Here is a 17,319-nt window from a genome sequence, read left to right as displayed (position 1 = left end):
CTGTCCATGCACACTACTTTAGGCTATAAGCATTTTTTGCACTTCAGCGTCTAGGAGCAGAAAAAAAATTGTTTTGTAGAGGTGTTTGGAGCATTTTTCCAGTAGAAAAAAAAAGCTAAATGTTGCTAAGCACTACTAAAACACGACTTAAATGCTACTAAAACACTCCTAACAGCTTTTCTAGCTTCCCCCCCCCCCCTCTACACGTACTGTAAAATTGCTAATAAAATGCTAAGACTTCTAAACGCTATTAAAACACTACTAAAGCTACTATTACTAGCGGTTTTTATCAAGCGTTTTTTGAGCTTAAAAAAAGCTAGTGTGCATGGAGCCTACTGCTTCTAGACGCTGAAGCTCAAAAAATGCTAATAGACTAAAGTAGTGTGCAGGGGTAGACTGACCATTTGGAAACTCGGGCACTGCCCGAGGGCCCGGGGTCAGTAGGGGGCCCCATGAGATGCCCCTGGTACCTTTTTCATAGGCTTTTTTGAGTTTGGGCAAGGACACGGGCCCCATGATCCCCTATTGCCTGGGGCCTCATTAGTTTTCAGTTCGCCCCGGTAGTGTGCATGGACACATAGGATAACACTATTTAGCTTCTAGGGGCAGAAACATTTTAATAAAAAAATGCTAGAGTGCATGGAGCCCAAAGGTGGACATTGGGAAGAAGTCCAAGTGAAGACCCCCTGTGATGGAAATCTCTAGTGTTGGCACATGACAGTTTAAAAAAAAAAAAAAAAAACTCCTGGGCTATTGAACAAGTAATTCCAGAATGATTGCATTATCATGTGTGGTTATCATAAACAATGTGGTTACATTAGCCAGAGCATCAGTACCATGTGCAGGGAGATGCCATGCTGCAAGCCTTAGAACAGTGATTGCGAACCTTTTTGAGCCTGAATGCCAAAACTGCAACACAAAACCAACCTATTTATTTCAAAGTGCCAACACGGCAATTAATCCTGAATACTGAGGTTTAGTTTAGAAAAAACAACTAGTACAGTTGTCCAAACTAATTAACATAAAAAAAACCCAAAATAACAGGTCTTTCAATGATGGAAACCTTTTTTATTGAAAAAACCATTAATTCTACATGTGCGTGTATTTTTGGATATGGGATACTCCTACTTATGATTATGTCTGTTATAGACTGAAATTGTATGGGGCAAGCCTTACTCTGGCTCCTTTTCCTGCTTTTACAGGTGTTTGATCAGTAAAAGTCAACCTGTATTAGGATGAGCAAGATAAACAAGAAAACGAAACTTGCTTAACACAACTTCTAAACTAGTGTCTTGCAGTGCAAACGCTGCATTAGATAAGTTTGCATTTGGCATGCTTTTGCACAATTAATGTGATTTTTAGAAAAACACAAATTTAAAAAAAACAAAACAAAAAAAAAAACCGATGAACCACCCAATACATATCTATACCAGAAATATTATTGTCACATTTACTAACCCCACCCATATAAGATATACTGTAAATGTTCTCAAAATATAGCTATATTGAAGTCTGTAGCTCAGGGCAAGCCTCAGGGAGAGGTTGAAGCAGTCTCCAGGTAACATACAAGACAGAAGGGTATAGAGGCGCCTCTAAGTGCAGACTGCTAACAAAGTAATTATTAAACACATACAGTTGTGCTCAAAAGTTTGCATACCCTGGCAGAAATTGTGAAATTTTGGCATTGATATTGAAAATATAACTGATCATGCCAAAAAATGCTCTTTTATTGAAGGATGATGATCAAATGAAGCCATTTATTATCAAATAGTTGTTTGTCTCTTTTTTTTTTAAATCATAATAACAGAAATCACCCAAATGGCCATGATCAAAAGTTTACATACACTGGAATGCATGGCCTTGGTACAAACACACAAGGTGACACACACGGGTTAAAATGCCAATTAGAGGTTAATGTCCCACATCTGTGGCTTTTTTAAATTGCAATTAGTGTCAGTGTATAAATAGTCAATGAGTTTGTTAGCTCTTACATGGGAGCACTGACTAGGCTAGATACTGAGCCATGGGGATCAGAAAAGACCTGTCAAAAGTCCTGCGTAACAAGGTAATGGAACGTTATAAAAATTAGTATACTGATTGAATTGCTTTGGGTAAGGGATCTGCCTCATATTTTACGCACGGCATTTAAAATGTCCCTTTTGACTAGTTAGATTATAGTGAGGGGCCAATGGCAACTACAGATCTCTTCACTAGAATTGTTGAGGTATATTACTACCTTCTTGTAACACAAGCTATCTAAGACACAATTCGAAAGGAGCAAGATTTTGTGTTTATACTCATTGATCAAAACAGTACTGTTAAAATATATTTATTACAAATCAATGTTAAAAAAAATCCAAAGTTTCATAAAGATATTTCCTTGTCATCAAAGATATTTTCTCGTCAAAGAGCCGATTCACCCATCCACACATACAAGGTGGATGGGGAGTCACTTCCACTGTGGTATTGTAATCTGACAGCAGGGAGACTTCCCTGTCATCAGAATACAATGATCAGTGTTGCCTGCTATAGCCAGTAGCACTGATCATTCAGGAAAAACTCGATAGATTGACTTGTGTACAACCAGATAGCCCATACATGGAATCGATATTTGTCCGATCCCTGCTACACCAGCCAAATTTTTATTTTTTTAAAGCAACTATAACCTAAGTAGAAAAGCCTGTCCACTGCCAGCATGCTGCTAGGTGGGACCCTTACTCTCTGTGGAACAGCGATTCCTCTACAGGGGTCCAACACACCCCCTTCTGAGTCAGAGCCAGAGATCTCAAGTAGGCAAGGAGCATAGGCTTTGCTTATTGCAGGGCTATAGGTCTGACACAGGATCCTAGTGAGGTTTCCATTAAAGGTAACCTCAGTTTATTCACACTCATTTTGATTCATCCAGGTTTGTCACAGGATACCTGTCTTAAGAAAAAGAAATATGCAATCTTTATCTTTGGTGGCTTCCTTTCAACAGGAGTTACCTGGCAGTCATGTTAATGCTATGGATTCAGTACTTTTAGCCAGTGATTTCAAACAAGTTTACAGAGAAGGAATTTTGGCACTATTGTTTGTGTCTTACAGGTCTGTCACTCATAAATATTGAAGCCAAACACAGCCAGGCAACAAAGGAGGCCCAGCAGTAGTAGCATTCACTTTTCCCTCTTGTACTTTAAAGTGAATCTAAACTTGCTTAAAATATTGCTAAGGTAACAGAGACTGGGCTTTATATGTGGAGCCTCAGCCTCTGCCCAAGGGGAAATTAAGCCCCATCCCCAGATGGGTTTGAGGGGGTTATATTTTGGCTACAATGGATCTCCAATGGTATTGTTCTTTCTTCAGTCTCCTACTCTGAATTTCAAAGGGTTCTGTTCTATCATATTTGTCACTGCATGGTACTGCACTATTTTCAGAGAGTTCAGTCAATCAAGCTGCTGCTTAAAAATAGCACAGTAGAGGTCCAGTTTGTCTTCTTTTGTTAAACCCTTTTTGTGATCAGAGGTTTTTGAAGTTTAGCATGATTGGTTTACACTGGTTAACTTGTCAATAACAATTTTTGTGATTGGCAGTGGGTCTGAGAACTAGGAACACATACAGTTGCTTATTACTAGTTCTCTACTGTGAGGTTAATGAACGTTCTCATGGCAAGGAGTATTTTGCATTCGGACTTACTTTAGTTACACAGTGGTTACCTCCTGTCTAAACATAAATTCGTAGTTCTGTATGGAGTTCCCTCTAGGCCCAGAACAAATGCTAGCTAATGTAGTCAGTATAGTGTATATCCATTTCTCAAAGCCATGTAGGACTATTTTCATATCCATGCATTTTAAAGGATAAGTTCGCCTTTTAACCAAAAATAATAAATGCACATTTTTTTTGCAGGTAAAGCATTGCACCAGCGATCAGCAGATCTCTGGTGCCATGCAGGTCTCCTGCAGACCTGTCAGTGTATCTGTGTGCCCGTACACTTCATACGGCAAGAGATACATACCGACAGGAAGACTCAATGTCTGCTGGGGTGCAGAGACCGGTCAATTCATGTTATGAATATGTGTACCATGTTGCGAAAGGTGAACTTCTCCTTTAAAAATCATTCATGGTTCAGAATTCAGAAATGGACCTTATGTTTCTGCCGTTTGTTGATACCAATATAAATGTTTTTGTTTGCTGCAATCTTCTTTGAGTTATCTTGTGTTGTATTCTGCTGAATGATTAGTGGCAGTGCAACTCATGATTCTAACTTGGGCCTAAAAAAAAAATATATAGTCCTAATAAACCTGGTATAACGGCAGTTTCTCTAATTGTTGTACTCTGCTACTTTGACATTTGTGGGGTATGTTTTCTTAACAGTTGAAGATGAGAGCTGGAGGTACCAGTGAAACCTCAAAATGGAAGAAACAGAAGCGATCGCCACGACCACCTCGTCATTTGACCAAAGCAATGATTGGAGTTGAATCTCAACAGCAGCAGCCTTTACTTAATGGCTCTTCAACAAATCCGGGTAAAATGGGTGGCTCTGCCCATGCTTAATTCCACCCTCCTTTTTTTTAACTCTGTTTTTATTTTTTTTGTGGGGGGGGGGGGGGTTCTATTCATCAATGTTATATGTATTTTTTTCTTAATATGATGTTGTACAAGTTAATAGTATCTATAAACCTAATCTCTGAAAGTTAGATCCCCACAGGACACTTTGAAATTGACCTTTAACACAATATCCTATCCTAGCACTTAATTCCCACCTGCTAAATTTAACCTTTTCATTAAACTATGAATTCTTGAACTCAAGCATACCCATAACTTTACATACTCCTTAGTCAGCTTAATGATGCAGAGATGTAAATTTATTGGCCTTGAAAAGTAATGGTGTGTTTTTGGAGTCCCTATATCTCTGCCATACATATGTGGAAATATTGAAGTAGTTGTAAAAGGACAAGGTTTTTTACCTTCATGCATTCTATGCATGAAGGAAAAAAACATTTTGTGTGCAGCAGCACCCCCTTCTCTAACACTTGCCTGAGCTCATCTTGATCCAGCAATGTGCACAAGAGCAGTGGCTCTCCAGGGACTCTTCCTCCTCATTGGCTGAGACAGCTGCAGGAGCCATAGCCTAGCCTCTTTCTACTTTTAATCACAGTGAGCCATTGAAGAGAGGGTTGGAGGCGGGGCTGAGCCTCACCTTGTGTGAATGGACACACAGAGCACCTGCTTGGGAGTTTGCCATGGGGGCGCTCAACAAGAGAATGGGCCAGGAGCTCTGGTGGGAGACCCAAACAGAGGAGGATTGGAGCTGCCCTGTGCAAAACCGTTGCGCATAGCAGGTAAGTATAACGTGTTCTTTTGTTTTTGGTTTTTTTTTTTTTTTCAAGATATGCTTTTAATATCACTTTAAAAAATAAGATAAAATAATCTATCTGTGGTCACGTCCCTAGCTGTATCTCAATATGACATCCATGTGTGTGCGGGTCCTGACATACACGCCCAGGGCCTCTTTCCCAACCCCCTCCCCTTACCAGAACATTTTTTTTTTTTCATGACATTCCATCTTTCTACCTTGTTGCTAGACATCCTACAGAGACTTCTCCTCATTGGATGTGGTGCATGTGTGTGCTGTTCAAGTTTGTCTTAAGCTGCTTTCACACTGATCCGCTTTTCTTTTGCGTTTAAAAAAAAAAAAAAAAACAGAAGAAAAATGTGTTACCTTGTATTCCTATGGAACTATTCACACTGATCCATTGGGGTACGGTGTGTTTTTTAAAAATGCACCTCCCTATTGCAAACAATCAAAAATGTGGCAAAAATGCACCCACGTGTTTTTTTTTGTTCAGGTTTTGAGTCACATGTCCTGTAAAAAAATGCACCACAAATGCATATGCCACCATGATCCTGGTCCTTTCTTTAGCTTCCTGTCAGGTAAAAGTGACCCGGGCAGCTGATCTCTTCTACACTGCTGGTAAGGGCACCACTATATTCCCCCTCTGCCACTGCCTACAGTGGTTCCTGGCCTCTCCCACTCCTCCCGGGAGCCTGGAACAGCTGCCCACAAAGCAGATGGAGGAACATCCATTCCCCGATCTTCGAATGATCTCAGAAGCAACAAAGTTTTGTTGCTTCTGATTTGAGAGACGTCGTTTCTAGACTGTTATAGCAAGGAAAGCAGTGGAGACATCAGGGGTCTACTGATGTCTACTGATGTCCCTGATGTCTACACAATGCGTATGAGTACCCTTTTACTGGCCAAAGCTATCACAAGGCTGCTTGTTTGCCCACTTGTGATAGCAATAAAGTTAAATGAAAAGAACAATTAGAAAAAAATACAAAAAAATTTAAATAAAATAAAATAAAAAAAAAAAGCAATGTGATTTAACTGTGGGTTCTTATGAACATATGTTCTTGTTGCGCCCCAAACATGGACCCTTTTGGAACAGGGTGGTGAATGTCATAAATGCAGTCAGTAGCCATACTCTGCCTAGGGATCACCCAATCATGCTTTTGTGCCTCACAGATCGGGTCGAAACCACCAAACACACAACGTTGTTTATGTTCTATTCTGCCTATTATGCCAGGAGGGAAATTTTACTCAGGTGGAAGTCCCCCACACACCGCCCACGGTTTCAGGATGGAAGGAAGCTATTAACGGGCTCACTCTTTATAAGCTTCTCTATGCGAGTAGGAACTGCCCAGCTAAATTTGACAAACTCTGGAGTAACTGGATAGATGCAAAGGGTATTACTGTGTGATGGATATTTCTGTGTTGGTTTTTATTGCTTCAGGGGACTGGTACTTCTGCTGCGCTCTTCCCACTCTTCATTTTCTTCCCACCCTTCGCTTTTGTACCCGACCCTTATATGCCCTGATCCTCCTCCCCCTCTCCCTCTGCCCCACCCTTTGGTTTTCCACCTATATGAAAGAATATTGCTATTTGGGACCTTTACCCCTCCCTTTCTCTGTTGTTACTTAGACAGGAAGGAATATCCCTAGTGAAAACACACGGAAATAAGAAAAAAATGGCAAAGTTTTTCTAACCCTTACCTGCTCCACCCGAATGGGAGGGGGGGGGGCAAAAGAATGTTTTGGCTAGAATTTACTTTAAATAGTACTTGGGGTTTATATAGTTTACTTTCACTGTTACTGCAGTCAGTGGGTGTTTCCACTGAGAAATTGAGGGACAACACTAGGGCCGTCAGGCTCTGTTGCAGTGCCCAGTGATGTTGATTTACCACTGGCAATATGCAGAAAGGAGGGCAAAGTTCAGGGAGGAATTATCTTTGCTCTGTTGTTCCTTCATTGTCCAGTCAGCCAATTTTGTGCTGTGGACCAAGTCTTACTGCTTCATGACTTTAGAGGTCAGTCCAGATCCTTGTTATGCAGTGTGTTAGAGCTGTATAGACAACTAAACTGGGTTAACATTACTGAACATCTTTCAGTAGGTAAGATAATTTGCATTTAGCTGCTTGCCTGTAATTACCCTGTAATTAGCTAAGTGATTGCATTTTAGAAAATTTTACTGATCTATAATGTTTCTTGCAGCTGGTATTCCTTTCATTGAAGCGTCCTCTCCAGATGCTACCTCTCCTGTCTCAGCTGGAAGCTCAGAGGCCACATCATGTGCTGTCAGCCCCATGGCTGACAGTGCCCTTGGATTATCCTCCCAGGCTACATCTAAAGAGGATCTTTCTGAAATAGATAATGCAAACATTGCTACAACACTGCAGTCATCTGGAGTCTTGGATCTATCCGAACAACCAAACCCTGATGACCTAAAGGTATTGGTTTAATTTATTTGTTTTAATAGTTTTATGTTGTTTTTTTTTTTTAATCTGAGACATTGTCATGAAATATTTTATTTCATGCATTAGATAGTGATGGTGGATTTTGTATTGCAGTTAAGTTGCCTGATTTGGTTGGAATCATTTTAAAAAATTGGGTCCACAACAAATGCACAGGGGCACACTGCAAAATCTCATTCCCAGTTGGAGGATCATATACAGTAATTGTTGTGCTTTGTTAGTGAAACATTTTCTATAGGAAGTTCATGCAAATAACTGTTCAGTTTCATAATAGAAATCTAGATGCAAACTAGGAGATTATAGTGAGCCCTGAAATGTTAGTAAGCTCCTGTCAGTACCCTGTATCAACCGGTCAGCAAAAGTATGGGTATTAGGAGGGTACCCATTTTTTCACTGGATTGAGGTTCCTATTGCCCCCAAACTTTCTTCTTGGGGAAGGATCATTACTATAATTCTGAAATGGGGCAAAACATTTTTTTTAAGGGTATATTCCTATATGGGGTACTTTTTTAACAATTTTTTCCTCCCCTCATCTTACCCATCTCTATTGTTTTCCTTCCTGGGTCAAATCTTTCTTCATTTCCCATCTATGACTGTACTTGATGATATTCCTAATCAGTCTCACAAACCCATTTCAGGGATGAAGGCATAGATTCCACAAAATCTCCTTGCCATTTGTAAACCCATGTTTTTGACAATCCAAACTATTTCTCATATTTATTCATTTTTAATTTCTAATTTCTGTATCCTATTTTATGAGAACATCCTGTAGCTTCTTAGATTAATCCTTGTAATCAGATAATTCTTTATATGGGTCAACTTTTCCATATCTCCTGTAATTTACTTTCTAATCTGGATAATTTCTCTTTCTCCTCTCCATCAATAAATCAAGAAGTTTTCTTTCACAATGGATAAAAATTAAACCACTCTTCTGTGATCTATGTATCATTAATACCATTATTGGGGTGCACATCCCACCTCTGGGGGTGATGCCCTCTTTGAGGTATTTCTCTAATGTTGCTAGATCCTCGTTCTTCTTTGTTATGTAAATGTGCCCTCCAGATCTATTATTTATGCATTTTGACATTATTTACTGAAATGTTTGTCTGTTAATAATTCTAGTGCTTAAAAAATAAAACAGATCTATAGCAGCAGAAAAAAATTCCCCTTCCCCCAAGAGAGAAACTGTACTCCAAAAATTCTGGGCTTAAACAAACTGCATTTATCACCCTCCTACACAGCAGCTGTTCAGATATACTAGTGCAGATATTCAAATAAACACAAAAACAGTGCTAAATATATTTCTACCACACTGTTAAATAAATTAAATATATGTAAACAAACCCTATGTAATAAATATAGCTAATATTACCTATGAAGTGCAATTGCAAAACAAAATGCTGCAGTCAAGTACATAAAACCTCCAAAAGTAATAAATACACATTTCCTTCTGTGAAACATTCTGTATCACAAATCCATTATAATAGTTCAAAAAAAAAAGTCAAAGTTCTTTAAAGATAAAAAAAAGTACATAAAAAAAGTGTCCAAAAAGTCCTCAACACTCCTAGGTGCACAACTATCTACTCCACAGTGAGAAAAAATGACACACTCCATATGATTGAAGCACAGAATTAAATCCACTCCAAAATGGAATATGAAAGACACTCACCTGTGCAGTTCGCTTGATTCTTTCTCGAACACCCTCAATCAGTGGTCCACTCTGCTTTTTATTTTGAACGTATAATTGAATAAGATGGTCAAACAGCACATTATGTTGTAATCAGTTGGTATGCCAGGACTCCCCAGAGCAGTCACAATCTTCACTTGGCACTTTCCATCAACCATCATAAGAAAGAGAAGGATGCAAGAGGTTCATAGGGCAACATAGGTATTACAGTATTCCATACATTTAAAGGCATATAAAAGATTGCACTCATATATCATAGTGCATATTCCCAGTACTGGAAATGAATCACCCAAACTAGAGAGGAACACTTCACTTTCTATTCAGTTCACTTGAGCGGCTTCTAGGGAATGTTGTCACCCAGTTTATGCTCCACCCAGCATGTTTTGCCACTAGAAGTTGTCAGGAGCGATGTACCGATGTGATGTCTTATGCTAAGCACCCTATTTAACTGTTCACTTAATGTGAGCATCTCTTAAAACAGGCAATTAACTCACACCCCTTACCCCCAAAAGCTCAGTTTTTAAAGATGTCCTAAATAAACACATTCCCTCAAAGCCCCTTTCCTTCCTGATCCTGAACCAGTGAAATTATTACAGCAAAAACCTCGGCCCTGTGTCAAAACTGACCTTTTTGCAGCCCTGATTATGTAATCACAAGCTTCCTGCAGTTTGTGTTCTTCTGAAGCCCTGGTTGTGTGGGAGGATCCAGCAGAAAGCCAGTAGAACACTGCAGCCTTTCATTTCCCAGGAGCACATTCAGTGGGCTGGCTCTTGGGTGTGTCAATGCTATTTAGGCCTGCTTTGATAGGCAGCTTGTCTGCAGCAGCACAAGTCTCATCAGGTGAGCATAGAATGCCCCTGACTTTGTTCCTTTGAAGAGTCCTGTTAGGTGAATGTCCCAGTTTTCAGGGACTTTATGCACAGTCTGCAGATTTCCAATATACAGTTAGGCCCATATATATTTGGACACAGCTACAATTTTCATTCTCTTGACTCTGACCAGACTGAATTAAAATGAAACAATCCAAATGAATTTGAGGTGCAGACTTTCAGCTTTAATTCAAGGGGTTGAACATAAATATCAAGTGCAAATTGTAGGAACTGCAACCATTTTTATATGAAGTCCCTCTATTTTTAGGGGCTCAAATGTAATTGAACAAATGAATATAATCATAAATAAAATGTTCATTTTTAATATTTTGTTGAGAATTCTTTACTGGCAATGATTGCCATGACACCATGTTTTACAGATGACGTTGTGTGCTTTGGATCATGAGCTGTTTTAATCCTTCTCCACACTTTTTTTCTTTCCGTCATTCTGGTACAGATTAATCTTAGTTTCATCCATCCAAAGAATGCTTTTCCAGAACTGGTCTGGCTTTTTTTTAGATGTTTTTTTGGCAAAGTCTAAACTGCCTTTTCTATTCTTCAGGCCTTTGAATGATTTGCACCTTGTGGTGAACCCTCTGTATTTGCTCTTGTGAAGTCTTCTCTTGATTGTAGACTTTGACAATGATACGCCCACCTCCTGGAGAGTGTCCTTCACTTGTCTGGATGTTGTGAATTGGTTTTTCTGTACCATAGAGAGGATCCTGTGATCATCCACCACTGTTGTCTTCCGTGGATGTCCATGCCTTTTATGTTGCTGAGCTCCACAGTGCTTTCTTCTTTCCTCAGAATGTACCAAACTGTTGATTTGGCCACTCCTAATGTTGCTGCTATCTCTCTGATGGATTTGTTTGTTTTTGAAGCCTTACAATGGCCTGTTTCACTTGCATGGCCAACTCCTATGAACGCATGATGTAGGTTCACAGCAATAGATTCCAAATGCAAATACCACACTTAGAATCAACTACAGACCTTTTACCTGCTTAATTGATGAAGAAATAACGAAGGAGTAGCCCACACCTGGCCATGAAACAGCTTTTGATTCAATTGTCCAATTACTTTTGGTCCCTTGAAAAAGGGAGAAACTATAATTCCTAAATTAAACATGCCCTCAAATTAAACCTGAGAGTGTGCACTTTCAGCCTATATCCATTATATAACTATAGCTTGAATATGTTTTGGTAAATGCCTAAAAAAAAACTAAAATTGTGCCCGTGTCCAAATATATATGGACCTAACTGTACTTCAAAGCAAAATTTATGTATGTACCAGGAGTCAAAACATATTGTGCAATATGGACAGGGAATCTTTGGAATCTGAGAAGATAGTGATGGACAGAAACCTCAGTTTGTGACAGCGCACCACTTCTCCACATTGTCCAATTAGAGAACGCCTTGCATTTTTTCAGAAACTGTGTAGCATTCTCTGTAAGGTGCTTGTGTAGCTGATCATCTGTGTTCAGAATGCTGCAGGCCAACCACTCAGCACAAGACTCGGAAGCAAGTGGAGATCACTGGAGTAGCAGCGTCGTCTTTAGTGATTTCCAGCTTCCAGGGGCATTGGCCAGGTATGGTATTTACGTAGTTACATTGTTTCAAGCTGGAACTATGTATAAAATATCCTTTACAGAACTTTTTCAGGGAATGCTATGAGTAACTGCTACAGTTGCTTGTACTGTCAACTGAACTGGTTGGTGTCATAACTGATCACATGTGCAGCACCATGGCAACTGCTGATCAGTTTCTTAATGGCAACTTCCTTGACTAAAAGATAGGAGGATTTAGTTCCGCTTCAATATTTTAAATTAATGTTTATTTTTAATAATGTCATGGCATTCCAATCTGATGCATACCGTTGTAACCAAGTTTCTTCATATTCTGTAAAGACTGAAGAATTACTAGGAAGGAAGACGCAATCTGCCTCTGTTGAATCCATACCTGAAGTTCTAGAAGATAGCTCTTCACTGGCTGAACATTCAGACTCTGCCTCTGTACATGATATGGATTATGTCAACCCTCGTGGAGTTAGGTTTACACAGTCTTCACAGAAAGAAGGTGAGAGGTCCTCAATAGGTCTTGTAGACCGGGTGTGATGGCCACAAATCCTGAAACAGCTGTATGCAGTTTGGAATGCATTGCTCTATAATTGGCAATATTTGCACTCTACACCAGTGATTCACAATTTGCATTTGGCTATTGGGGTGTAAAGGAATGATTTGGCATGGCTCTGCTCACTGTCCTTAATTAAGGAATAATCCTCCTATTGTTTGACATATGTGTTGGAATGGGATATGTGATGAAATGTGATTACTTTCTGTTTAAGAATGCCTTACTGTGCTACATTTAGTATTTATTAACACTAACCATAATGTTTTGCAAGCTTTTTTTAATATTTATTTAAAGCAATACATTTTATAAAATACAAAAAATCACAATCCTTATTACACAAAAATGTCCACTTATCCAAATATTCAATAAATTTCTAATTTATACAATATGATTGTCAAATGAATGCATCATTATTGCATATAAAAAAAATAAGATAAAAGTGTCAAACAAGAGTTGGCTCAGTTCAGTACTTAAGAATCCTTTACAGATTAACTACCATATTCCATTGTATTCTGTAATATAGGATATAATGTATATTGCTGGGGTGGGTGGACGCTAAGAAAAATAAGGGATGGGAGGGAGAAGGAAAAAAAAAAAGAGGAAAAATAAATTAATAGGAAAAAAAGGAGAAAACCCTTTAATATGTTGTGTACCGCTGTAATTTCTTCCACTACATCTACAAATTTGTTAGAAAAGTCTGAGATCTGTCACTGTAAAGTGGGCCCACTGTATTCAAGTTTTTTTAAAGCGAACTTCCGGTCTCCTCAACAAAGCTGTAAGTTCCTCCATGTGCATTATATTATTTACTGTTCTATTCCAATGATGCACAGTGTGGGAGAGAAGGGGATTTCCAATGTGTCGGTATACAGTCCCTCGCTGCATTTAAAAGACGTCTCACTAGAGAATGTCGATTATTTTTGTCTGGAAAGGGGCCTAAGGTGTAGCAAACAGACTGCTGGATCATGGACAAGGGAAAAGTCCATAAGATCTTCATTTGAAGCACTTACATCCTGCCAGTAAGGTATAATGCAACTTTTATTTTTAGATACTACAGAGCTAGGAGCAAGCTTTCCGTTTCTGATTTGTAATGAGTACTTAATTGCACTAAGGCTTTCCTGATGAAAGTTGTCCAATTGACTGAATGTAAACCACAGCACCTACTGCGTCCCACCACATCCCACTACCTTCTGTTTTCCCCTCTGATTATCGTTTGTGGGCTGGTGGTACAATGTAAAATCAGAGATAAATTGCTGTGTATGTTGCGTTTGCTTACAAATTACCTTTTGTTTTTCTAGGAGTGGTTTTGGTTCCTTATGGATTACCCTGTATTCGTGAACTTTTTCGCTTTCTCATTTCACTAACCAACCCCCATGATCGCCATAACTCTGAAGTGATGATGCACATGGGATTACAGCTGATTACGGTGGCATTGGAATCTGCTCCCATAGCAAATTATGCCTCACTTCTGGGGCTTGTGAAGGATGAGCTCTGTCGACATTTATTTCAGGTAGTAGCTAGTGTTTCTTACAATCACTAGAAGATGATCAGCAACAGTGTCTTTCAATGTATACCATATATAAAAGTGCCATATACCCTTAGAAAGGCTTTTTATATTATTTATTAACTTGAAGTCCATAGGCAGTACATCTACATTTTAGTAAGACGCATAGTAGAAAAAAGAATAAATCTACTCTTGCAATGAAAAAATATACTCTTGACTTTAACAGACTGCTGACAGTTTAGAGAACTGCTGGCAATACAATAAATACATGCCTGCTTTGGCTTGCTATTATCAATACATAGACTCCCACAGCCATTCTCCCCCCATGAAGTGTGTTACGTAAAATCAGTATTGACTCTGCAGGTCCTTTCTGAATGCAGGTATTTGCAAATCGAAGTCTAATAGCAGTTTCCAAATTATTGTTAGCGTCATTTATTACAGACCATCTCCTCTGTCCAGAAAAGGAAGCTGATACACAAAGCAGGAGTTCCAATTGCGCTTTAGGGAATGAAACTGTAGAAAACTTTCATCACTTAACTATACCCCCTAATGGAATGTATAAAGCCCCACAAATCCTGCTATTTTTGTTTTTGGAGTGGCGGCATAGGGGATTTTTATAAAGCATAAACCATTTCTTTTAATTGAATGTAGATGCAATAATTGTTTTCATATAATTTAGTATTTTTTGGCAAATGTTCAGTATTTTTTCCTTCATTAAATATTTGAAATTCTTTCTTTAGCTGTTAAATGCAGAGCGATTGAACTTGTATGCAGCTTCCTTGCGAGCATGCTTCCTTCTGTTTGAAAGCATGAGAGAACATCTAAAATTTCAGTTGGAGGTAAGACCTTTTAAAAGTTGGCTTATTATTAAAATGCATACTTCTCATGAGTCAACAAAATTTATTTTGAGTACAAAAGTGTCTTTTACATGCCATGGGTAGCAATCTGTGATTTGTTGCCACAATGTCATCATTATGCATTTGAGTAAGGAAGGGGGAGAAGTGTAACTAGTTTTACAAACTGTTTTCTTAGATGTACATAAAAAAGCTGATGGACATCATAACTGTGGAGAATCCAAAGATGCCATATGAAATGAAGGAGATAGCTCTGGAAGCCATTGTGCAACTCTGGAGGATACCTAGCTTTGTAACCGAGCTATACATAAACTATGACTGTGATTTTTACTGCTCTAATCTCTTTGAGGATTTGACCAAGCTGCTCTCTAAGGTAGGTATAGCCTTTTTAATGCTGGATCATTTATATCTAAAATAAGTTATGCTCAATTAATATGGGGTGTATTAATATGGGGTGTATGTGTATTGGGGTGAAGACACCTGTTGCTTGTTTAAGAGTATTGCTTGTTTCACATACATAAAGTTTGTAGAAGGTACATCTCACAGAACTACATTGCTTATATTCTGCTCTATAGGGGCAATTCCCAATATCCCCAGATGGAACCGACACTTGTATCCTGGAACCTCTATTATAGGGTTCACCTTGTCAAGCTGGTTGGTGTTGAGACCTCCATGTGTCCACAAAGCCTAATATATCCATTTCAAACGTCAAACTTGTGTACAATCAATGGAGTGATCTGCTCCCAGAAGCTCTAACACATTCTGGCACCATCCATGGCAGAGTCCTGTTCTGACCCTATTGGTGCCTGAGGCCCCTATTGATGCCGCTGATTAAGATTCATAATACTCACTCTATTCTTGAACTGTATTTGAGAAAATTCCATAGGTCTCAGAGCTATTTCTAATGTATTCGATGCAGTACATTCAACCCTGTGTTAGGATTAGCATGCTGTTTCAAGCCTAGGGTATTTCTAGAGCTTTTACAGCTGTGGAGATCTTCCCAATACACTTGATATTTAAGTTATTCCCATATTGGGACTGGAAGCTATGTATAGAATTACAGGCCCTTCCTGACAATATAAATAAGCTTTTCCCTTTTGAAAGGGATTTTATTGCAAAGTGGCCCCTGCAGTGTTGCACCTTTACAAGAATACCACTATATAGGTTGATGGTGTTATTACCTTTAGGGATTTCCATGACAGACAGATGGACTACCTATTTGGCTATCTGTTGGAAGTAACTGGAGTGACCGTCCCATTGTTGGCAGTGACTTTGATTTGTGAAACCATGTCACTAAGGATTGAATCCGTAAACGCAGACCCCTCTTTCACTATACAAACCCTTGTGTCCCGAAGCTTTTGGAACAAATGTCTGGACCCCTGCAATTTAGCTGTGATGGCATCTTACAAGCAGCCAAGCTTGTGTCTCAAATAGGGATGATGTCTGTTTTAGAAGTGTAGGATACTTTCACTGTGTGCCTAGGACATCAATGATGTGCACAAGGAACATCTGATTCACTTTCCCTTTAAGGGAAAGCCTCTCTGTGGACCTGCCCTTGACATTGTCATTCCTGTTGCTACTGGTGGTTGAGCTGTATGCCTGACACAATGCAAAGGATCTATAAATGAAGTGGAAAAATGCCAGCTTTCATCCACTACTTCAGTCGTTGCTCATAGGTGATCAGAATCTGCTTCCCAATCATGCCTTAGGTCTCAAGCCAGAACAAGTGGGGACTTGCTTGTTCACCCTGTGTTGTCCCTTGGTTTTTTACCTTCTGACTCGTTGGATGCTTAGGCTTCCCCTTGTAGTTTCTAATCTACATTCTTGAATCAGGCACTTCCTTCAGTTGTCCCTCCTCACCTCTTAGCTATTTCTTCACCCCTGTGTGCTTTCTCCTGGGTTGTTCTTTGTGCAATGAGTGTTATTCTCCAGAGTGCTCCTCCTTCTCCTTTTTGAAGGAAGTAACAATCACTGGAAGGTCCTGTATTCCCCCTAAAGGGCCAGCAAGCAGGACACACAGTTACCCTGCTGGAGAATCCCATCAGTGGAATAGGGTTTGTCCTGTGGCCTTCATGAGACCTGAATTCTGGAATATAGATCCTCTTCTATAATTGAGCTGCTGTTTTCTGAGAGAGGCTTTGAATTCCTACCTATTCTAACCTATTCTCTTGTTTTTGGGTGGAAGATTTTTACAGGGGTAGGTTGTATGATTCTTAGAATCATATATTTCATTCTGGTTAGGCAGGTTACGGTGTCGCTACCACACCCCTGAAACACCTATGGGTGTTGATTGGAAGAACTTCTTATCTTTCTGGCCCTGATGTTCTTCTATGTCATAACTGCCTATCTTTTTATACAGGTGTTGATTACTCTCACTCTGCTAAAGAAGGATTCAGAGGTGGTAACTTTCAATTTTTTTCTAGCCGAAGTGTTTACCTTTTCTTTGCTTCATTTCAAATTTATGTTATCAGGACTCTTACATCCATGAATGACTC

At 39.3% G+C, this 17,319-nt stretch overlaps 1 protein-coding gene across 10 annotated transcripts in view; it reads left to right on the top strand.

The window, feature by feature from the left end:
* GBF1 (golgi brefeldin A resistant guanine nucleotide exchange factor 1) overlaps positions 1-17,319 on the top strand; it is a 145,855-nt gene that overhangs the window by 52,389 nt on the left and 76,147 nt on the right. For all 10 annotated transcript variants that reach the window (XM_089677253.1, XM_089677259.1, XM_089677258.1 and 7 more), the window contains 6 exons: positions 4,351-4,501; positions 7,528-7,763; positions 12,247-12,415; positions 13,765-13,976; positions 14,711-14,809; positions 15,003-15,197. In XM_089677253.1, coding sequence (XP_089533379.1) covers positions 4,351-4,501; positions 7,528-7,763; positions 12,247-12,415; positions 13,765-13,976; positions 14,711-14,809; positions 15,003-15,197 — 1,062 coding nt within the window. The remainder of the gene's footprint in view (positions 1-4,350; positions 4,502-7,527; positions 7,764-12,246; positions 12,416-13,764; positions 13,977-14,710; positions 14,810-15,002; positions 15,198-17,319) is intronic.

The sequence above is a fragment of the Staurois parvus genome, unplaced genomic scaffold, assembly GCF_062004578.1.
Source record: "Staurois parvus isolate SC_StPar_1 unplaced genomic scaffold, SC_StPar_1.0 ptg000182l, whole genome shotgun sequence".
Classification (NCBI taxonomy): Eukaryota; Metazoa; Chordata; class Amphibia; order Anura; family Ranidae; genus Staurois; species Staurois parvus.
This window is presented reverse-complemented; position numbering and strand designations above follow the sequence as displayed.